Raw genomic sequence first — 23,678 nt, forward strand, 5'->3', positions numbered from 1 at the left:
CAGCCAGGAACTGACTGCCTGGAACCCCTTACCTGATTACTTACCTGGCATTGCTCTCGAGTACTCATCTTCAACATCTTATGCTTCCAGGGAAGATACCGCATCTGCCTGAGGAACAGATAGGGCAAGTGAGAAGGATACAAGGAAGCATGTGGAGACAAGCGTAACAGCACACGTGCCGATACATCCACTACTTTATCAAAAGCAAAAGTATCACATATCAGCAGGGTCGAACGTACTCTAGATTTGATGGACTTGTTTTGACCCTCAAATTCTTCAGTCGGCCTTATACTCTGGAGGAAACCAGAAAACCCTCCAGCCCAGTTCAAGAATAAGCCTGTGGAAAGTTACTTCTTCAAAAGCAAAAGTATCCCATATCATCTCTCCTCATTTTTCTTCTCTTTATCCTTCATGCTGCCTGCAAGATAGGGAGAATGTGAACAATCAGCCGGAGCTCTGATTGCTTACCTTGTCTATCACCTCTTTCAGCAGATCCCCCAGCTCGGCGACTTGGGGGACTCCTACTACATGGTTTGTATCTCGCTTGACCAAGCATGAAACTACAAGTAAGCTTCAAGTGAAATTGATACATTACCTTGTGCATCTCCACCAGTTACAGATACCACCCCTGGATGGAGGAAGAGTACTTCCAGAGAAGATGCCACATCTACCTATGAGACAGATAAGGCAAGTCAAGACGATACCACACTCCGGTACTTAGAAGTTTCGTGGCTACGAGATCATTCTCCCACAATATTTCCTAATGTCATTTGTACTAAATCATTCACTTGTACTCACTAAAGGAGAGCTTGAACCTATGTACTTGTGTAAACCCTTCACAATTAATGAGAACTCCTCTATTCCGTGGACGTAGCCAATCTGGGTGAACCACGTACATCTTGTGTTTGCTTTCCTATCTCTATCCATTTATATACTTATCCACACTAATGACCGGAGCAATCTAGCGAAGATCACAAAAAGTGACCGTTTTCGCTACCTAGGATCTATCTTGCAAGAGAACGGAGAATTAGATGGAGATCTCAACCAAGGAAGAAAATATCGGCAATATCGGAAATATCGGTAGTCCGAAAACACGGAAATATCGATGGAAATATCGGGATAATATCGATATCGATAAAAATTATATGGAAACCACGGAAATTGTAAGAAAAACTTGGAAATTTTTATTGAAACTTTGCAGGATGTTTATTTAGTCAATTATCTATTAGTTTATCACAAAAAATTGGAAGGAAATGCATTGCATGATGGATTTAACATTATCAAGTTGATTATATAGTGAGCTGACAAACATTGTGAGTGTATAAAATATGTAGTAATTAATGAAAGAAGTCTAAACACACCATAATCATTTATAAATAATGAATTAGTACAATATTTTACACTTTATACATTGCATGGTAAGATACATGAGTGACTTAGTACCACATAGAGTTCCTATGAGGTTCAAAATTTTCACCTTGGTGTTTTTTAAAATATAGAAATTTATCCTAGATAATAAATATTAGTTTGCAAGCCTTGCAGACATCTTAACGACCATATAAATATTACAGGCTGAATATGTAATCACAAACACATCTGTAGCGAGTTGGATAAAGCCTAAGTGCGTGGTTGACAAAGGGAGGGTTCGAATATAATCTGCTTGCTTAGTAAAAAAAACAAAATATTATCTAAATAATTTATAATTTATAATTTATATAACATTTATTAAAAGTTAAAACCATCAGAGGTGCACCTCACCTCTTTCACGTCACCTGTCCACCTCATAATTACAAATTACAACCATCAAAGCCAATGGTTTTGTTTGTTTAAGTCTCCCGTCCACGGATAATACTTGGGTACTCACAAGTGGGTACCCAATTTTCATTGACCATTGATATGGCTCAACTAAAAGAGAACACGTGTACTACTTTATATGTTTAAGCTATGCAGCCAAACACCCTGTTTATCCAATTACCTAGGCATCCAAACACCCCATAATCCATTTTCACTTCCTCTCTGCTCCATCCCGCATCGTCCTTGTCTTTTCCTATGCCATCATTGGATATAGAACAAAGACGCCATGTTTGGTGTTTGGATAGGTAAAAAGACAGGTGTCATCTTTATAATGTACCACGTTGTGAGGTTAGTATACTTGATCCTGAGCAGTCAGGACCTAAGTATGGTCCCCCGTCCACTACCCGTCCACCTTGGTTAAAGTCTCTCTCTCTTTCTCTCTCTCTCTCTCTCGCCCAGTCCAACCACATACACACTCACACAGAGATCCTTCTTGATCTCTCTTCTCCCTTCGCCCAATCCAACCACACACACACTCACACAGAGATCCTTCTCGATCTCTCTTCTCCCTTCTCCCAGTCCAACCACACACACACTCACATAGAGATCTCTCTTCTCTCTGCACCGAGACCCACACGCACACCATCGCACCTGCTCTGGCGAGTTCCTTCAATTTCTCAGGTAGGTAAGCTTCGTGTTTTTCTTTTTATATTCTAGATCGAAGCTTAGATGTGAAATTAAAGTTATATGTCGTGTTTTGCAAGGTTTTTGGGATGAAATCGACTCGGGAATAAGTACACCCATCTCCGGCGAGGCTAGGGGGCAGTTTTACAGTCGGCCGGAGCTGGAGAAGCTCCGGCGTTCGTCTCCGACGTGCACAGTTCCGAAATTTCGCGATAATATCGATAATATCGCGATATTATCGATATTATCGCGATATTATGACGAAAACACCTTGGATACCATTTAAAATATCGGTTCGGGAAAAAACCGATAATATCGGCGATATATCGCCGATATTATCGATATTTTCTTCCATGATCTCAACCATATAATACAAGCTGGATGGATGAAGTGTAAGAGTGCATCCGGCGTGTTGTGTGACCGTCGTAGGCCATTGAAGCTCAAGGGAAAATTTTATAGGACGGCAATAAGGCCAGCGATGTTGTATGGCACAGAATGTTGGGCGGTGAAGCATCAACGTACAGAAAATGGGTGTAGCGGAGATGAGGATGCTTCGTGGGATGTATGGGCACACGAGAAAGGATAAGATTGGGAATTAGGATATCCGAGGTAAAGTAGGAGTAGCCAAAATTGAAGGAAATATGAGAGAAAATCGGTTCCGGTGGTTTGGACATGTGCAAAGAAGGCATACTGACGCTCCGGTTCGAAAATGTGACTACGGGACAGAGGTTCGGGGCCGAATGAGTAGAGGAAGACCTAGGAAAACTTTGGAAGAGACCCTAAGAAAAGACTTGAGTACTTGGATCTAACGGAGGACATGACACAAATGAGCGCAATGGCGTTCTAGGATTCATATAGCCGACCCCACTTAGTGGGAAAAGGCTTTGTTGTTGTTGTTGTTGTTGTATAAGTTTTCAACAAAAAAAATAAAAAAAGAAAACTAACGAAAAGTCTAAAAAAACTTCTCTTTTAACGAAAAACTCTTTTAAAGGTATAGTGAATAGTGCCAGTTAAAGGTAAAAATGTGATTTTTTGTTAAAACTAAACAGTACCGAGAGTGTTTTGTTAAAACTCCCAAAAAAATACCGTTTGATCTCACAGTAAAAATGAAAATTCAACTAAAGTGGTAAATTAGCTTCAAAGATAAAGTCTGAGTGGTAATTTGAAGAAATTTATTTTCTTCAAATGGTAAATGCGCACAACCCCTATAAGTCTTTGCAAAATTTCTCTTGTAATTCGGGTAATTCAAAACTTTGTACTTGAATTTGAATTAGGATTTGGAAGTACAAAGAAATATCAAAGTAGTATGATTTTGTAGATAGTGGGGTTTAAAGTGTAAGAAATTGTAAATGTACTCTATTTTCTTATTTGTTAAGTACTACCTCTCCATACGCGGTTACGCTACACTATTATCACCAATTGAACTAATTAAAAAGAGGAGTGCGGACATTATTGCTAGTCCATTGTGAGGTTTTCTACAAGGTTAAAATGGGAGGTAGCCTAGGGAGGTTTTCTGTAAGGATAGTGTTATCCATGCACTCATTTTTACTTCTCATATATCCTTCTCAATTTTTCGTTATCGGATCGAATGAATTGAAGATGATCAAACGCAAAAAAATCATAAGGGTGTGTTGGAGGTAAAAACGGGTGTGTGGACAACACTATTCTTTTGTAAACTCATGCTTATAGCCCATTCAATTTCAATACAGGTTATTGTTTATTGTATATTTAGTAGAGGATAGGTAGTAAATAATACGTTTTATGCTAAAAATTATAAATTAATTCTATCTCTCATCCCCCTTTTATCCTATTCGTTAAAGAAAAAAGATCTTTCACCCTATGCAATTTAGCCTTTGTGCTTCTTACTCAAGAAAAGAAAAATATTTTTTTTTAAATCGACAATTAAATCCCTATCTTCGCCATTCCTTATTTTTGTTGCAAATTTCCAATGAAGGTACATTTTATACTAATTATTATATAAGCAAAAAAATAACATATGATGTTATTGTACTAATTTCAGCTAGCCCACCCAAGAAAAGAATCCTGGCTCCGCCCTTGGTTGTGATGTACAACCCACTCGGGAGACGTTCCAACTTCTCGTGAATACGCTTCTGACCATATTTGTACGAAGTGATACAAAGAAATTCAGAATCATTATCTTCAGTGGTTTCAATATGATATTGATTATCTCGAATATGTCTAAAACTCAGCAACGTTCTTCTGGAACGTGGAGAATAGAGTGCCTCTGTAATGGTTAAGATTGTGCCATTGGACAACATGATACATGCCTTTCTGTATTCTTCAATTAGGTTGGATGGGCCTGAGTGAGTTGTAAGAGGTGCTTTCTTGGGTATCAAGTTAGTAAAATAGTGTCGCTCATGCAAGATGGTGTGCGTGGTAGCATTATTAGCCAGACAACTAACTTTCTCACTAGACATACCTAGAAATAAATTGATTGAATTGGTCACATGCATAAATATAATTCCATTCATTCAATTAAGCAATTCGAGAAATAATATCCATCAAATAACAATCCATAATTCAAAAAAACCAAAACCAAACAAATTATTCCAAATACTTAGAAAAATTGTTCAAAATTAAACCATAAACCTAAAAAATAGGAGAGAGGGGTCGACTGCTCCTAGTGGGTTCGGCCATTAGGGGTAAACACCCTAAAAACATGTCTAATTTATTTGTCCATAGGCGCTAACGCCTCTTGAAAATCCAATATCTTAATTGATGCAGTAGCATCTTCCGGATGTTCCACATGTGCAAAGTTAGACTCACAACAGGAATTATACTTGGCAATAGTCTCAAGGTTAGCTAGGTATACGTGTGATTAATAATCCTTTGATCCACAATGATAATACATATCCATTTCACTGGAAGTTGACTGAATGTGAGCTTTTCCCTTATTCTTAAAGTTCGGGGTCTTAGGGCAAGGGGTGGACGCTACTAGATCACATTTCCTCCATTAGGGCCGGCACGCTGTTGACCTTGGGCCCATGGTTGGACTTGCGGCCCATTGCCACGGCCACGACGGTTCTTGCGTCGTTTGTGGCTGCTAGAATTTGTCGCATGCGCTTTAGGTGCGGCGTTTGAGCCAGTCAATCTAGCTTGATGATTATTCATCAAAAGCTGGTTCTGATTTTCAGTGAGAAATAGTATAGAGATCAAATCCAAAAATTTGGTGAACTTCTATGCCATAAATTGTTGCTGTAGGACAATATTGGTGGTCTGAAAGGTCGAATAGGTCTTCTCCAGAAGATCTGATTCGATTAGTTCCACTTTACAGAATTTCAGCAGTGATCGGATTTTACAAACTTCAGAGTTGTATTCATTCATGGACTTAAAGTCTTGGAAGCGAAGATGTTGCCAGTTGTGTCTTGCTTTAGGCAAGTAGATGTCTTTTTGGTGATCGAAATGGTCGGCCAGAGGAAGCCAGAAGGTGCGTGGGTCCTTCTCAGTGAGGTACTCAGTTTCCAGTGCATCATGGATGTATCTTCGAATGAAGATCATTGTAGTAGCTTTCTGAGCTTCGTCGACATGTTTGTTGTCGGTAGGTGCCTCGATGGTGGCTCTAATGCCCTTTGCAGTAAGATGGAGCTTCACTTCTTGAACCCACTTCAGGTAGTTTCTTCCGGAGACTTCCAGAGCGGTGAAATCGAGCTTTTTCAAGTTCGACATGTCCCTAAATCGGAGGGTACAAAAAAAACGTGATTAGTCATATGGTAATCCATAGACATATATCGTAGAACATTCGGGTTCCATAAACATGTATTGGTTTAATTTATGCATGAAAACTACAGGTTTCATGTGGTAAGTTTTGAATGAAAACTTCGGGTTTCAAAGGTACAAAATTTGAAACTACAGGTTCAATTTAGTTTTATGAACGATTAATTCATAAATTAGAGGTTCCTATAAGAAACACACAATGCAATATGTTGATTTAAGTGTAGTGGATTTGAGGTTCTTTAGGGACTCAAGTGTAAGAGCTTCGTTACAACGAAAGTATGTCAACGGTTCAAAGTATAAAAATAAATTATTGAATCGTTAATTCCAAAAGTGATCTTCAGGTCAATAATCTTGGATTCATTATCAGATTAATGGATTGCAGGTCACTTTTGATTAATTCAATAGATCAGGACCAAACAAGGTCGATCGTGTAAGTAAAAATAATAATAACATTCAGGTTAAAATTATTTAGGATAGCCCAAAAAGGGTTTGGGCTTGAGTATGGCTGTAAAAGCAGCCCATATGTGGCTACAGGACACGGGCTGAGAGACATGAGCCTAGCAACAAGCTGCTGGCGTGATTGGGCAAGATCATAGCACATGAGCAGGCCTAGAGTCTTGCGGGTGCGAAAGAAACCCCAACCGCAGCTAGGTTTTAGGTTTGGGCCGCAGGGACTAAGCCCAGCCCTATGGGCTGGCTGACTGAGGCGCAGGCCGTGGCAATGGCTTAACCCAGCAGCAAGCTTTTGGCGTGGGTCGACATGGAAGGACCAGCCCAACATGTGCTGGTGTAGGTCGGGGCTACATGCCCGTGGTAAGAAACCAAACCAAGCAGATGGCCTGGTTGTCCACAATGTGCAGTGAAGCCCAAAGGCTTCGACAAAGGTCCGAGATGTCATACGATGTTGTCCCAATTTCCTTTCTTTTTCAAATTTTTCTAGGGTTTTGAAAAACCTTAATATACTTCTAATTTATTTATATGCTTTGACTCACAAATTCCACATAGCAATGATATATATATATATATATATATATATATATATATATATATTGTAAGGAAAATATAAACATAAAAGGTTCATGCATCATGGGGAATGTTTTCATTCTTCATGGACGTTTCAAATATCTTCATTTATTTTAAGCGTACTTGATTAGCAGAAAACAAAGAAAAGCCTTTGAATTTTGTGGAAGATAGCCTCCTCTTACGATTCGTCAATTCCTCAGCTTCTGGTAAGAGCGTGCTGATAACGTGTTGTAGGCCTATTTGATTGAACTAATCTAAGGGATTAGAGAGAGGGCCAACGGTAGCAAGAGGGAAGATAGTGATTTAATTGTGAGGTGTATTTGTATCACTCCATTGTGCCTTTATTTATAGTAGTAGGATAGGCAAAAACCTTACCCTTTTAGGATTACAACTCTTAATAGGTAATCAACTCCTATTATGAATATAAGAGATATTCCTAGATTCACTAGGATTTACACAATTACATTCCTATTTTTAATATGACTACAATAGATTTTTTATCTTTGGTCCAACGATATATTTTATATGTACATTAAAGTAAGGTTCTAAAAAACGCTAGGCGCTAGTCGGGCGGCAGGCTGGCACCTAGCGCCTAGGCGGCTAGACAGATTTAGGTAAATTTCTTATATATTTTATGAATTAATTAAATTTACTATATCAAATGTAAATAATTATTGACTAATATGTTATTTTTTATAGAAGAACATACATATGTGAATGTTTTATGTACATATATAATATGCTTGCCTAGGAAAAAAAACAAAATATTATCTAAATAATTTATAATTTATATAACATATATATATATATATATATATATATATATATATATATCCCAAACTTTTAAAAATATGAAAATCCCACATAGTAGGTGGTTTTCATTATTAAAACCATGCCGTCTACCTCACCTTTGCTCCTTCTCATCACCCATCCACCTTGGGTGGTTTTCATAATTAAAACCATCAAAATCCATGGTTTTCATAATTAAAACCATCATCTTTTGACCTTGGACCACCACATAATGAAATGTTTAAGTCTCTCTCTCTTCTCACTCTTTCTTCTCTCATCTTCACAGACAAGCTGTAGAAATTCACCGGCAGCACTCTCTCTTCCCTAATCTTCACAGAAACGAGCTGCAAAAATTCACCAGTAGTCTCTCTCTCTCTTCACACTCTCTCTTCCCTCATCTTCACATAAACAAGCTATAGAATTTTTTTGGGGATCTATTGCTACGTACGAGATCAAAAGTTGTAGATCCTTTGTGAAATCTACAGCAAGTTTGGGATTTGCAGCGAGATTCAAACCGCCTAGATTGCCGCCTAGCAAGCGCTTATGTCCTCCCCGCCTAACTGAACATTTTGGTCTAAATCGGGTCAGAGCTTCGCCGCCAAGGTCAATTTTTAGAACATTGCATTAAAGATAAGAGAGAGTTCAGTTAAGTCATATAATGAAAAACCTAATTTTGTATGAAATTCACCATCTATGAAATTCGAAACTAAAACCTCTCACTACAAATTAAAATAAATACCATTACATCGTAATTGGTAATCTAGATTTAACCATCGCAAAGCAAAATGAAGTACGGACGAGAATTTCGCCTGCTCACAATTGGCAGCGTCGGGATGTGCTTTGATATTGTAGATTAGGGTTTTTCTTGTAATTGGGTTTCTTGTTGTTTGTTGGGGTTTGGGCTGCCCTTTTTATTTATTGGGCTTTGAGATTCTGTTTGAGCCTTTTATTGGTTATCTGCTGCCCTAGATTTTGGGTTGGTATGTGTGGATCCTTAATAATTTGAGCATCTGTATTATTAACTCAATAATTCCTCAATCGATCCTTATCCTTCGATAATTTGTATGCGTGTGCTATAAAGTTAACCCCAAATGATGATCATAAGACTATTAATTTCATTTGTTATGTAATTGTATGGATGTGGTTCATTGCTCTTGTTCTAAAGACGATGTGCATGTTGGGCTTCACGGTACCAATTGTCGTGAATATTAATGATTTACTAATTAAATCACTCGATTCTCGAATAACTTATTATTTAAGTTACTTGATATTTAAGTGGTGTTGATGTCACATCCCAAAAGTAACCAACCCCTTCTGAACACACATATGCATTTAACTTATGATATTCTTACAAGCCCACTTGATTAGAAGCTTCAGCTGTAATACTACACAGGAAAACTAATGAAAAGGGTTTGAAAACTTTGAGTTTTAATGATAAGGACAAAATAAAGGGTAAAGTGAATAGTACCAGGATTGACTTTTTAGTGTAAAAATGTGATTTTTCGTTAAAGTGAACAGTACCGGGTGCTTTTCGTTAAAGTTCCCATACTACACAGCAAAAGTTTTCCTTTCTGTTTATTAACAAGGGATAAACTGAAACTTCTAAAATCTATGCACGACAACCATTAAGGCAGGAAAGTTTATAACTCAAAAGAAATAAGCTTAAAAAGTGCAGTTAAACAAAGGTTCACTGATTATATATCGTGTCATCATTTTATTTTATGGAACATAAATATTATTCTTACCATATTTTTCATACTACATTGTACCATCTCTCTAACAGAGATGAGATTTACATATGTTGGTAAGCCCTACCTCTATTAGAAATGTGATACAAATGTGGTAATAACAGAGGACAATTTGGTTGAAATACACTACTTGAAGGCAGTGATCAAGGAGACACTTCGTTTATATCCTTCCATTCCATTACTTATCCCCGGAATATCATCCCAAGGTGTGAAAACAAATGGTTACCACATTAAAGCCAGCACGCAAGTAGTCAATGTGTGGGACATTGGAAGAGAACCGAAATCAATCAATTCAGTTTACCTTGGCTATTATTGAGCTTGCTTTGGCAAATGTAGTTCAGAAGTCCGATTGGGAATTGGCAACATCAGATGAAGATTTAGACAGGGCTGAATCCAACAGTTTGACCTTGCGTAAAAAATCCCCCCAAATAGCTGTTGCAGTTCCATATTGATCATCAGCGTGCTAGGGCTTGCACATATTGGTGCACCCTCCATTGATGATGTGACTGGCACTATAACCACGTGATTGTACTTATCTTTCTAATGTTGAAAAAACTCGTAAGTTTGAATCCTTCCATTGATGTGATTGGCATTACACAAAAAATGAATTATGTGACTGTAAATTTTTGCATCACACAAGTGAAAAATATAGAACATGCAACAAACAAACTAACTACAAATTATTTTTTGGCTAAGTGGATCGGCTGTATAAATTTTAAAAAATATGTTAAGTTTTAAAAAATATGTTAAGTTTTGGGCTAGGTCTTCTGTTAGCTTCAAGTAGTACTTTATATCTTTTCTTAAAGTCTCTTTCTAAGCTTTCCTACATCTTCTTTTACATTTTTATTCTTGAGTTTTTGTCTTATAATTGTATTTTCTAACCAAAGCATTTGTAGGTCTTCAGTTTATATATTTAAATTATTTTAACCGATTTTCTTTTATCTTATCTTCAATTGCGACCATTCTTACTTTACCTATGTTCACAAAACATGCCATCTTATCTTCACATGTCCAAAATATGCAACAAACAAACAAAAAGAGAGTCTAAACACGGCCACTCTTCACATGTCCAGAACAGGACTTAGATCCTCTACTGAGTCCAAGGAGAGGATCCTCCTGAGCAAATGACTTGGGCCGTTGGATGAAAATCCAACGGCTACAAACAGGAAAATCTCTTTAAAATTATAATAATTATAGCCAGCCCAAATCCTTTGGTTAGGAGGATCCTCTCCTTTGGCTCAGGAGAGGATCCAAGTCCGAACAGAACATGCAACAAACAAACAATAAAAAAGAAAAAAAATTTCATCTTCCGAGACAAAACAGGCAAATAGTACAACTTCTTCATTTTAAATGGGGCCCAGTGGGTTGGTTGCCAAAACCAATCCATAAGAGCAACTCCAGCGGATGCTGGTTGCTCGGGCGACAGGGGAGGAGAAAGGGCCTGAGGGCCGGTGGGAGCAGCTCCAGCGGGGAAGGGCCCGAGTGAGGGTGGGAGGCCGAGCGAAGGGGGGGGTGGGAAGTCGACGGGCCTGTGGCCCGAGGGCTTTGTAATTCTTTTTTTTTTTTTTTGTGTCAGAGAGAGAGAGAGAGGGGGGGTTTTTTATTATTTAAACAAACAAAAAAAACTATTATTTTAATTGCTTATTGCCAGGGGGAGGGTTGCAAGGGTGGAGATGTAAATGGCAATTACTGTTCATTAATGGTAGTTACTATTCATTTAAGGCAGTTACTGTTTAATAGGGTGGATTGAATAGTGGATTGCCAGGGGGAAGGGCTCCATGGGTGGAATTGCTCTAAACTAAACTACAAGACAATGTCAGTGCACGTGCATGCATCGCTAAGTTAAAAACGATGCATAAAGTATTATTATACAAATTGTGAAATATATGTATTAAAAAATTAATAATTTAAAAAATAAATTTTTTTATTATTTTTATAAAAATACGTGATGTATCATTTGTATTCTCGTCACAATAAAAATTTCTTCACCGTATTGATGAAGAAATATGCTAACCGTCTACTGATTGGTTCAATGTTATCTTCACCATGCCAAAGCAATCTTATAAATAGACCCAACTTGTGTCACAAATAGCATGTCCTCAATTTCTTTTCCAAACCCACACATATTTAGGGTTTGTAGTTCCGTCTATTCAAAGCATTCATCTCTGGGGTTCCGAGTTTGATTCCTACCTTCTTCAGTACCTTGCTTTGTATAAAAAAAATACAAACGCATACACGTAGAAATGTTGAATGAGATCTTCACCTTGTTGCAATCTTCTTTATTCGCACTAGTATCTGTGTTCATTTTCCTGATCTTCTTATTCAAATGTCTCTCAACTCCAATAGCCACAAACCCACCACCGTCTCCACCTAAGCTCCCAATAATTGGAAACCTTCACCAACTAGGATTGTACCCTCATCGCTCGCTTCAAGCCTTATCTCAACTCCATGGCCCTCTCATGCTTCTCCATTTTGGAAGTGTCCCAGTCCTTGTTGTTTCTTCAGCTGCCAAGGAGATCTTGAAAACTCATGACCTCACATTTTCTGACCGACCCAAGTCCACCATCTATCAGAAGCTCCTCTACAACTACAAAGACGTCTCAACGGCGCCATATGGTGAGTACTGGAGGCAGGTGAAGAGCATATGTGTTTCTCATCTCTTGACCAACAAAAGGGTACAATCCTTTCGCTGTGTGAGAGAAGATGAAACCAAGTTGATGATTGAGAAAATAAATCAGTCTTGCAGTACTAACGAATCTTCAGTTGTGAATTTGACTGAAATGGTTGTGACTCTTACTAATGATGTTATATGTAGAATTGCGTTGGGGAGAAAGCATTGTGGTGGAGAAGGAGGGAAAATGTTTAAGGAGATTTTGGGGGAGTTTATGGAGTTGGGACGTCTTGTGATTGGGGACTATATCCCATGGCTTGCTTGGTTGAGCTGTGTCAATGGCTTGGGCACTAAACTAGACAAGGTGGCTAAAAGGTTTGATGACTTTTTAGATGGAATTGTTGAAGAGCATATAGATGGTGCAAAGAGTGGAGTTGAGCATGAGGAAAAGGACTTTGTAGACGTTTTGCTTTGGATTCAGAAAGAAAATCTAGCTGGTTTTCCTCTTGCTAGAGTTAGCATAAAGGCCCTCATCTTGGTAACTCAACTCACTTTAGTTCAATAAAACAACTATTTTTATCCGATTGTGCTGCATAAACTTCTTTTGTATACATCGCACAGAAATACATATATTTATCTCTTTCATCACGTGACATTTTACAAACATATGAATTATTAATATAGGTGACTCAACAGTTTAAATATTTTGTACTAGTCATACATAATGATATGAATAATATGGTCTATCTAGCGTTACTAGTCTTATAATAATTCGGTTATTCAGTAACGTCGGTGGATCGTTCTCCTTGAAGGATATGTTTGCTGCTGGCACTGATACATATACAATCATAGACTGGGCAATGTCTGAGCTTTTAAGGCATCCAAGGGTGATGAAAAAACTGCAAAAGGAAGTAAGGGGAATAGCAAGAAGTAAAACCGAGATAATAACCGAGGATGGTTGGAATGCACTACTTGAAGGCAGTGTTCAAGGAGACTCTTCGCTTACATCCTCCAGTTCCATTACTAATGCCAAGAAAGTCAACCCAAGATGTGAAAATCCATGGCTACGACATTAAAGTCAACACACAAGTCATAGTGAATGCATGGGAAATCGGAAGAGATCCCAAATCGTACGAAACCGGAGGAGTTTGAGCCAGAAAGGTTCTTGAATAGTGTTGTAGATTATAAAGGGAATGACTTTGAATTGATTCCATTTGGAGCTGGCAGGAGGGGCTGCCCAGGAATTCAGTTTGCCATGGCAGTTAATGAAATTGGTTTGGCAAATTTGGTACATAAATTCGATTGGGAGTTGCATGGCGGAGCAAGAGCGGAGGATTTAGACATGACCGAGTCTACTGGTTTAACCAAACGTAGAAAATACCCTCTTACAGCGGTTGCTATTCCATATTTATAATGTGCTTGCCATATTTTGTTCATGTTTACTTGCATATGCCATATGGAGGGCAATAATAAAGTTTAGGTTAATAATCATATATAGAGTAGATCGCATCTTCTTTTTTGAATAAAGTGTAGCACGGTGTGCTAAGAAAGTAAAAATAAATAAATACGTGCATTTATTATATTTTGTATATAGTATTCTAAATTTGGTTTCTTTTGTTCATATATATAAAAGCGTTAAAGCGCTAATCAATTAGTAACTTAATATAATGGTGACCACATAGTGGACTCACTCCACAATATTTTTCCAATATTCTTGAAGTCCAATTCTTAACTCGACAACGCCTAAACAAAGGATTCCAAGATATTTCCAGTCAAAAACACCACATATAATACAAGTATGATAATTGTTGAACAAATTGTTGAACAAAGAGAGATGACTATGAGATGGATTGCTTGAAACCAAAGCTAGGAAAATGAGTTGTACACAGCTCTTTCCAAGCTCGTGGAGCCTGTTTCAAACCAACCAGATTCGTGCAGCCGAAAAACTAAATGAGCAGTAGTAAATATCCGCCATGTGGTTGTGCAATATGTACTCCCTCGGCAAGAAATCCATGAACAATATCTGATTGCTTGATCTTCCAATTGAAATTTGCAGCAAGAGATGCAACAAGTCTGACAGTTGTGTGTTTAACTACAGCTCTAATTTATACTTGCAATCTATTACACCTGTCAAACGGTTAGAGCACTCATGTTTGCTACACTTAACAGAAGCCTCTATGATGCTGCCTCTCCTCATCATCCCTTGCTCACAACTGGTGGAGTTGGATAATTACATGCTTGGAAACCATGATCACAGCCGTCCCATAACCTCACTTGATCGATATCACGACGACCAATATCAATGACTTACATGATACAAGTATATTATTACAAAAGCATCTTGGTGAGTTGATATTATACTGTATATTTTATCCTATTCTTAGTTATAATTTATTGGTTATTTTGTGAGAATTTTGATATTTTGAATTATATTTCCAATGTAGGACATTTGAATTCATCTTGAGCAAAAAGTGATCAAACAAATTATGGAGTGATTCCAATTGAAGGATGTTCGTTAGTCTTTCTACTTGATTGTATCAAAGTTTAATATTTTTCTACCAAACGATTAATTTATGGCGATGAAATAAAGGAGCAACGCATAGTGTTGTCAAAATGACGTTTTGGGCTTATTTGGCGTCCAAGATGATGTCTTTTGGGTTTGAGGCGCAATTATGTTCGGGAGATCTCAAGCTTTATTTCGAGTCATTTTGGGTCTGTTTTAGAGCCATGAACATCCAGAAACGTGAGATTTTTTGTGGCTGGGCAGATTTCTCAAAGTTAGAATATGATGTATTTTCTACTTATCTTAGTCTATTATGTTTTCTTGTTTTATTCTAAGATCTTTTCTAGGAAGGATTTTGTTTTCTAGTAGTATAAATAAGGCTATTTAGCCTTTAGGGTGGGGGAATGCATCAATTTGGAGAACTTAGCTATGCTTTGATGATTTGTATTTTTCCATCAATGTGTTTTTTATCCTTTTTCTATTTCAATAAAAATTTCTTTTGTTTTATGATTGTTCGTAACTAATTTCCGTTTACTAGATGGGGCCACGAGCCTTACCATGAATATGTAGTATTTATTTAATTGCTTATGATATTATGCATGTGTACTTTGAATTATTAATTGCTGTGTTTCAATTGTCTCTATATCTTAATGCTTAGCAACTATTAAGATGTTTAGATAAGTAATTGGATGTAATTCGGTCGGAATATCACCGGAGGATTGAGTATTGCTTCTTGTGATTGATAATTGTAATTTCACCTAAGACGAATATCACGCTCTTAGGGTTGCATGATTTTTCAAAGGTTTTTCACAAAACTTTACATGATTGGGGTTTGATACTGCAATGAGTGAAACGCTAATCGGGCAGTCCCCAATTAACGGGCATTGAGCTTTACATGTGCTTCTTTGGCTGCATCAGCATCTCCTGCCTCCTTGCTAGCCTCTGCAGATGCCACGGAACTTGCACTCGGAAGATTATATTCAGCTGGTTTATCGCTATTTGCAACAATAATTTCTGCAGTGTTCTCTGTTTCTTTTGCCAGAACAGCATTATGTGCTCTCATTAGCTCTGCGACGATGGCATTGAACTTTTCATGTGCTTCTTTGGCTGCATCAGCATCTTCTGGCTCCTTACTAGCCTCTGCTGATACCATGGAACTTGCACTTGAAACATTCTTTGGTGTAACCTTCTGACTCCTAGCATTGTGCTTCTTGCCGCTCATATGTTGTGACATCACCTTTGTATTGTTGGCACCCCTTTGGCACATTTCACACCAAAATTTAAATCTACTTTGTTTTGCTACATCTTCATTTCTCTCCAGTCCATCAGCCGTTTCAACCTTGTCTTTATTCTTCAAATCCCCTCCACACTGGTCTTCTGGCATTGACGGTTCCCCTTTGTCCTCTTTTGAAGTGCCTTGATCCTGCAATTTCTGGCCTGAACCATCACCGGTTTCATTATGGTCAAGCAGTGATTTCCTTACTTGTTTGGCCTCTAATTTGGAGCTTGTGATACCATTGGTCTCTTTAGGCTTAGAAAACTGTGTAGATGGTGCATTCCTGGAGCTCTTGTCCAGTTGCTGAGCTCTCAATTCCGCTTCCTTGGCCTTGTGCTTCTTACCGTTTATGTGTTGAATTAAGCCTTTCTCCGTTGTTTCGCTAACCTGGCACAGGGTGCAACTCCATTCCTCCCTGGGTTTCTTTTTCAACCCAAATGGAGGCAGCTCACTAGAACCCACTGTTGGTGAACTTTTCCGCTTGCCTCCAGAAAGATTTGGGTTAGGTTTTTCCTGCAACAAAGCTATTTATACACGGTACATACCAAGAAGGTCTTTTACAGTTCAATGCTAAACATCAGACTGATGGTAAAAACCTAAACAGCATTTCCAAATATGAAGTGCACTACCCTCTGCTGCAAATATAGAATGAATAATAGAAAAACAACTTGAGGTATTCGTAAGTTGAAAAGGCATGACAGTGACTAGAAATGTGCTGTCTAGCAAATCTGCAAGATGTGTTTCAATTTTGGATGCTACATTGCTGTTGCATAACTAAGCCAACAAATGAATCTAATATCAATAGTATCTATGCAGGCACACTCGTTCGCTTGACCCTAATAGCATTGAGTGAAAAATAAAAAAATAAAGATTCGAGATAATTAAGAAGGAATCTGTGTTTCCAAAGTAGTTATGCATAAGAGACGACATTTCTCACACAAGGCCACTATAAAGGACTGCTGCAAATACATAGGGTAACCTCCTCCAAGAGAACCCACAAATGAAAATTCAATTTCCAACGATCCACCAGAGCCATTAATCCTGATTATTCTGTACCTTAATCAAACTGATGTCACTATAACAAATTGTCATAGTAAACGATCCTAGTATAATGATCTGGGACAAATAATCTACATGATGAATGACTATGATGCCCCATTGAAACTGACTTTTAAAGTGCTGATCCACAAGCAAAAGGACTACCACATGCCTACATAGCAAACCAATATAAACCTTGTTTGTCAATATTAGCATCGGTTATGGGCACAGCCACCTTAGGCAATGCAGACGCTACTAAGAACGCGTAGTCCTCTTCCTCTATGTGTTGTATTTGCAAAACAAAGACCCGAAAAGGTCATCCTGCAAACTCGAAATGTTTATTTTGCACTTTCATTGTAATTCATGATTCAAGTGACATTATACAATCCGAAACAAATTGCCGATCTTGGAATGCAAATGATCATTCAATTTATCATTTACTTTGTCACATATAAACAGTAAAGCATAAACAGAACACTGTCAAATCAAATATAAAAAGTTATAATGCGACTGACCAGTAAGATCAACTTGTTCTTGTTGCCGAGGTCTGAAGGAGGAGGAAGTAGCGGCGGCGATGACATGAAGCCGTTGATCACAGGTTCCGACATCAGCAGTGGCAACGAGAACGAATCAAATGCGATGGACCGCGACTTGAAGCCGTTGGGCACAGGCTCCGATATCGGCATTGTGCCGAACGAGAATGGTTCGAAGACGGAGTTCTTATGAGCAGCGAACGGCATTGTGCCGAGTCCTTCAGCAGGGGCTGTTTTAATAGCCAACTCTCGCTCCAACTTAAGCTCTCTCCTGACCTCCGCTTCAAGCTCTCGCCGTCGCAAAGTCTCAGCAGCGATAATGTCCTCCCTTATCCTCTCCTTCTCCAGCCGGAGCTCTATTGTTATATCCAAATCTCTAGGCCCTTAATCAACCTACAAGTAACACAGAGGATAGAGAGGAAGAGGGAAGGAGGAAGGTAGAAGGAGCATAGCTCCAATATTTTTGTTTATATTTCTTTTGTGTAAATTCTGATCTGCCCTGTTTTCTGGTAGCTGGGCTCCTTTTATACAGACTCCACCCCTTAAAATGCCAACTGGCATATTTAACAATCCTTAATACTAAAAACTAAAGCATAAAACCTTCCATTAACTCTCTAAATCACCGATTAAGACAATCACATTTGAGACCTATTTCGGGTTCATAACAATACTTCCCCCTTGAAAATTAGCCTTGTCCACAAGGCTAAAAAAATTTGGACGTGGGAACTTGTTTGAAAGCAGCAGCACATTCCCTTCTGATGGTATGTTCTCAATTCCAGATATGTTCGTTGCAATCCCAATATCAGCGAGTTTCAAAACAGGTGCATCATTCAGTGGTTTCAAAGCACTAGTTGACCACTCACGAAGAGCTTGCACAATATAGTTCCTTGACCTATCATCCAGTGGTACAACAGTGCCATCAAGCAACTGAACCTTAGTGCTTTTCTCAAGCAAATTCTCTACAACACCCTTCACTAGCAATGACTTCTTTCCTGAAACCGAGTTGACCATTACACCCGTGGAGTTCTTATCACGATCAAACTCAAGGGTTGCAATTCGGCGTTCATATTCACTCCACTTCTGGCAACAACCAAGCAAATCCCTTCCATTTGATGATTCCCAAAATAGATTCACAAAAGCACCCATTCGCTTGCTGTCCTTGTACTGAAAATAGAGTATCAGCTTGACAGCTTTAGCCGATGTAACTCCCGGATCCCAAACTGGCCAAAAATCAAAATTTCTAGTGAAAAACAGAGAAAAATCAGCATGTAAATCAATAGCCAAAGCACCAAAATTGCTTTCCAGGTGACCTTCAAGAGAGCATGCTAAATCCAAATAAGTACCCCTAGTGCATTCACTCCCTCTCTTCAATGTATTTGTTGTTTTGTCACCCTCAAAGTCATTGGTCTTGCTGAATACCTCTCTAATTCGAGCTTCTCCAACAGTTCCAATGTCATGCGGTAACTCAATAGCTCTGCCAAATTTGACTCCCGCACTCACAACTTTAGGATTACCACACTCATCCAGTACAACATTCCTTCCCCTAGGACCAAAAGTAAGGCCAATAACACCCACAAGCTTGTCAATTCCACCTTGTAGTGCATGTTGAAAATGCTGATCAAAAGCAATTTCTTTTGTAGAGGACTTCATAATAGAACGAAGCCTTGATTGCCTGTAATTCACCCAATTGTTTCGTTGCTGATTCACCCCCCTTTGACATCCATGCTTCAGGATCAGCTGCTCCAGATAGAAAATTGCGGGTTTGGGAGAAGCATGCTGGTGAAGTTGCACGGATACGACCCACTGGACAGGGATGGTCTGAACCCGTGAACATGATTCGCATCTATGGTTTTGATTCGCACCTATGATAGCTCCATGAAGGACATCCGATTGAACTTTCCACGTAACCTTGACTCTCTTGGAGTGAGGTTCAGTCCCAATAAGTAATGTTGAGTATGTAGGAGTGAAGGCTGAAGGATTCCCACCAGTGCACAAAATAAATGTTGGTTGCCTCACACAACTTGAAAGCACTAAGGAGGTCTCAATTGTAGAATGCAGACATTGTAAATGTTTCACCTCATGTGATATGTGGCCCTCAAAAGATTGAACTGACTCTGAGCCGTTTTCCCCACTTTCTGTGCAGTGCACCATGCTAACAAGTTCAATGCTGAAAAGGGCTTTAACAGAATCTGGACTTTCACTTGAACCTGACGATCGTAGAGATTGAGAAAGGATGTATAAAAGCGGTGACCAACATCCTTTAGTATCCTGTTGCATGAAGGTACTATTATATTGCTGACCAAAATGAGGATATTTGTTGAGTAATACCATCCAAAATTGCACAGGTGCCATAGCCTGGATACCTTTATCCAATTCACTAATTAAAGCACAAGTTGCAATAGTCAGCTGAGAAGTCTGATCCCCCTCATCTTTTCTTTCAGAATGTGAATACTTTATCAAAGTGGATTTCAACTCTGGAATAGAATGCAGAAATTGTATGGTGGAGTGCATATAACAGGTGTTTCCCAAGTAAAATAAACCAGCATCATAACCCAAGTTAATAGGCATTTTAACAAGGCTTTCTTCTATGGGTACTCTGCTGCTAGGATCCCCACTCAAAACACCTTGTGCATCTAACGCAATATCATCCAAACCAACAGAGTGTGTAGTTTGATTTATGCCAACCACACTTTTAGCTAACTGAAACATCATAATGTCTACAGGGGAAGATTTTTCATCTAAGCCTTGGCTTTCAATAATCTTGATCTCAACATGGGATACATTGGCCTTTTCTTCATAAGAAACTTCTTTAACCACTTGTTTAATCCATATGGCACTAGCAGCAAAACCATATATCAAGAACTTTAAGGCATCCAGATTGCTCCGCAATGACTGAGATGCAACGTAGACGTAGAGGGATGGCTCATATATAGTCAACTGGTTTGCACAAGCACTATTGAGATTGGAGGTGATAGAACAAGGAATAAGCCTTTGCAGGTGATGTATGAGATAGTAAATGAAATTGAAGAGAGTTATATTTTCTTCACCCTGTCTCTTAGACATTTCATCAAATAGTGTAGCTGCACACCAATCCTTTTTCACAAACTTTCCCACAAAATACCAATTAACCCAGCCATACTTAGCATTCAAGAAAGCATGATAGATGATCGCACTATGACCAGTATAGCATGCAATTACACCAAACAAAAGCAATACCTCAGATCCAGTTTTTGTGGTATCGGGGAACGAGTGAGTTAGGATTAGCCACTGAGTAATGGTCATCGTAGAAGCATGAATCACTGTATTCGATGCCGGAAGAGAAACTGTAGCTGCAGCTGAGTCCTTCGAGTGTAGCTTGACAGCCGAAGTTGCTAGTGCTCGCAACAACGGTGAAGATGAGAGCAGTGGTGGAGCTTGGACTGCCGACGGAATAAGGTGCGATTGGGCTCCTTCAGCACAGATTGGGCTCCGGGGTAGCTGGATCGGATCAAGCGCAAGAGAACCATGATGATTGCTGCCAAGAGGGGCAGAGATGCTTTCCCCGGTACCTCGAGAGAGCATTTCCCCACGAAATTTTGCAAAAGAGGCATCGAAGGCCTTGGCTAAGGCCTTGTCGAAGGTCTTGTCGAAGGCCGCGTCGATCGCATCGGCGATGAGGGAAGGTAAAGAGGCTACGATAGCCTCCAAGGAAGCAACACGATCCTCCAGGGAAGAGGGACGAGGGGCAGCGGTTTGGCGGGTGTGCACAGGAGGGAAACCAGGATTCGAGAAGGATGATACCATTGTTATATCCAAATCTCTAGGCCCTTAATCAACCTACAAGTAACACAGAGGATAGAGAGGAAGAGGGAAGGAGGAAGGTAGAAGGAGCATAGCTCCAATATTTTTGTTTATATTTCTTTTGTGTAAATTCTGATCTGCCCTGTTTTCTGGTAGCTGGGCTCCTTTTATACAGACTCCACCCCTTAAAATGCCAACTGGCATATTTAACAATCCTTAATACTAAAAACTAAAGCATAAAACCTTCCATTAACTCTCTAAATCACCGATTAAGACAATCACATTTGAGACCTATTTCGGGTTCATAACATCTATCATCCGTATCGAGTCCGGATTCCGGAAAACCGATTGTGGCAGCGTAAAATTCGGTTGGGCTGAGATCCCCGGTACGGTGGAAGTAATACAAGCAGAATTTTGGCCTGTTCGGATAGATTAGCTCAGTGAGACATTTTGCCGAGCATGTGGTGGGCAAATTTTGAAGCGGAACTCAGAGCATAAAGGTTAAATTTACCTTGCGGAGATGGACGCTTGGTGATTGCAGCCATGATCAGGTGCTTTGCTTCGTACTGGAGTCGAGTTGCATGATCTAATAACTCCCGCGCGCGTTCAAGGTCTGCAAATTCATCAGTTGCCGCCATGGTTTCACCTCCGGCGACGCCGCTAGAAGGTTGTTGTCCCGGATTGTGAAAGTGACGCGCTGTTTGTCTCTACTTGGGGGGATGGATTTTCGAGGGTTTTGATTTTTGGGTGTTGAGGCATTTTTTTTAATAATATTTTTATATAGGGATGCTATCCTCACACCATGCTTAATTTATGTCTTTTGATCTTTTTCGATTCATTCGATTCGACAATTAAAAATAAAAGGTGTGTGAGAATAAAAAAAAGTGTGTAGTGTGTAGATATCACATCTTTTTTTTATTTTTTAACAAACGACATTAAGAGAGATGAATGATGGACTTAGCCGCACAATAGGCTGTATTCTTTAGGTGTCTTAAGACAGATTTTAGGTTTTGAACAATGAATATCATCTAATCCTTCAAACTTAAATTTTAGGTCTAAAACATATTAATTGTTGTGAAATGGTTTTAACGGAATTTTATTTACTTTTGAGTTATGATTTCTTAATTCAATTGCACAAATGTTTCAATTTAAAAAAAAAAAAATTTTTTGACAAAATGTAAAAAACAATCAAAATGTAAAAAAATTAAATGGTTTTAACGGAATTTTATTTACTTTTGAGTTATGATATCTTAATTCAATTGTACAAATGTTTCAATTTAAAAAAAAAAATTTTTTTTTTTGACAAGATGTAAAAAACAATCAAACTTCAATACACAAACCAACAAACCAAACTTTAATACGCACACCAACCAAACTTTAATATACAAACCAACCAACATAAATTCAATACACACACCAACTAAACTTCAATATACAAACACCAGTCAAACTTCAATATACAAACTAACCAACCAAACTTAACTACACACACCAACCAAAATAATTATAAAGGTTGACCGTTGCTCGTAACACCATGCTTAGAAATCGCAACCAAAACCTCACATAAAGTTTCATCTTCTTTTTTCTTCCAATTTGGACCTCTTGCCTTTTGTCCTAAAGGCATCTTCAAAAAAAATTAAGGGAGAAATAAGGATATGAAAATTATATGATTAAGAAATTAATTTTGTGTTTTACATTTTTTTTAAAATGAGTATTGAACATACACAAGAGTTTTACGTTTTTGTTAAAAAAAAAATGTCGTATAAATGACATAGTTAGAAATCCTCTCCCGCTAAACTTAGGTTTAACGTTTTTGTAAGAAAATAAATAAATAAATAGATGTCGTACAGATCACGGTAGTTAGAAACCCTCTTCACAACAGAGAAACTTGACTTCGCATAGTGGAGAAACTAGTTTCGCAGAGCATTGAAGCATTCCACTAAATCAGCATTTTTAAGTATATGCATGGCTTAGACCTTTAGGCTGTAGAGAGAACGAGCAGAGACTAGTCTTGTTTTGCAAAACGTTAGCGAACAAACCCTAAATTTTCACTTCTTTTTTTTTCGCTCATAAATTGAGCCATCAATGTTTGACTTAAGATTGTAAATAGCACAATTTTAGACTAAATTTTAGAAATGTTTTGAAAAATTATGATTTTTTTTTT

At 38.5% G+C, this 23,678-nt stretch overlaps 1 protein-coding gene and 1 pseudogene across 1 annotated transcript; one reads left to right on the top strand and one right to left on the bottom strand.

Annotated features, from left to right (window-relative positions):
- The first annotated feature begins 11,839 nt into the window (after window positions 1-11,839).
- LOC126611006 (cytochrome P450 736A117-like) lies at window positions 11,840-13,973 on the top strand (annotated as a pseudogene).
- A 1,599-nt stretch (window positions 13,974-15,572) lies between these two features.
- On the bottom strand, window positions 15,573-22,279 carry LOC126611005 (uncharacterized). The gene is made up of 4 exons (XM_050279191.1): window positions 22,026-22,279; window positions 21,824-21,933; window positions 17,717-18,088; window positions 15,573-16,676 (listed from the first exon to the last, which is right to left on the bottom strand). The coding sequence occupies exons 1-4, from the start codon at window positions 22,150-22,152 to the stop codon at window positions 15,762-15,764; spliced, it is 1,524 nt and encodes a 507-aa protein (XP_050135148.1). The 5' UTR covers window positions 22,153-22,279; the 3' UTR covers window positions 15,573-15,761.
- Between the last annotated feature and the right edge of the window lie 1,399 nt (window positions 22,280-23,678).

The sequence above is a fragment of the Malus sylvestris genome, chromosome 17 (assembly GCF_916048215.2).
Source record: "Malus sylvestris chromosome 17, drMalSylv7.2, whole genome shotgun sequence".
NCBI classification, from domain to species: Eukaryota; Viridiplantae; Streptophyta; class Magnoliopsida; order Rosales; family Rosaceae; genus Malus; species Malus sylvestris.

What these genes read in the sequence shown, in the direction of transcription:
- LOC126611005 (XM_050279191.1), bottom strand. Translation starts at nt 22,152, where the DNA reads ATGGCGGCAACTGATGAATTTGCAGACCTTGAACGCGCGCGGGAGTTA. An exon ending in CAAGCGTCCATCTCCGCAAG is followed by an intron (nt 21,934 to 22,025) that starts GTAAATTTAACC and finishes CTATCCGAACAG; the next exon opens with GCCAAAATTCTGCTTGTATT. An exon ending in AGAACAAGTTGATCTTACTG is followed by an intron (nt 16,677 to 17,716) that starts GTCAGTCGCATT and finishes GCTTTGTTGCAG; the next exon opens with GAAAAACCTAACCCAAATCT.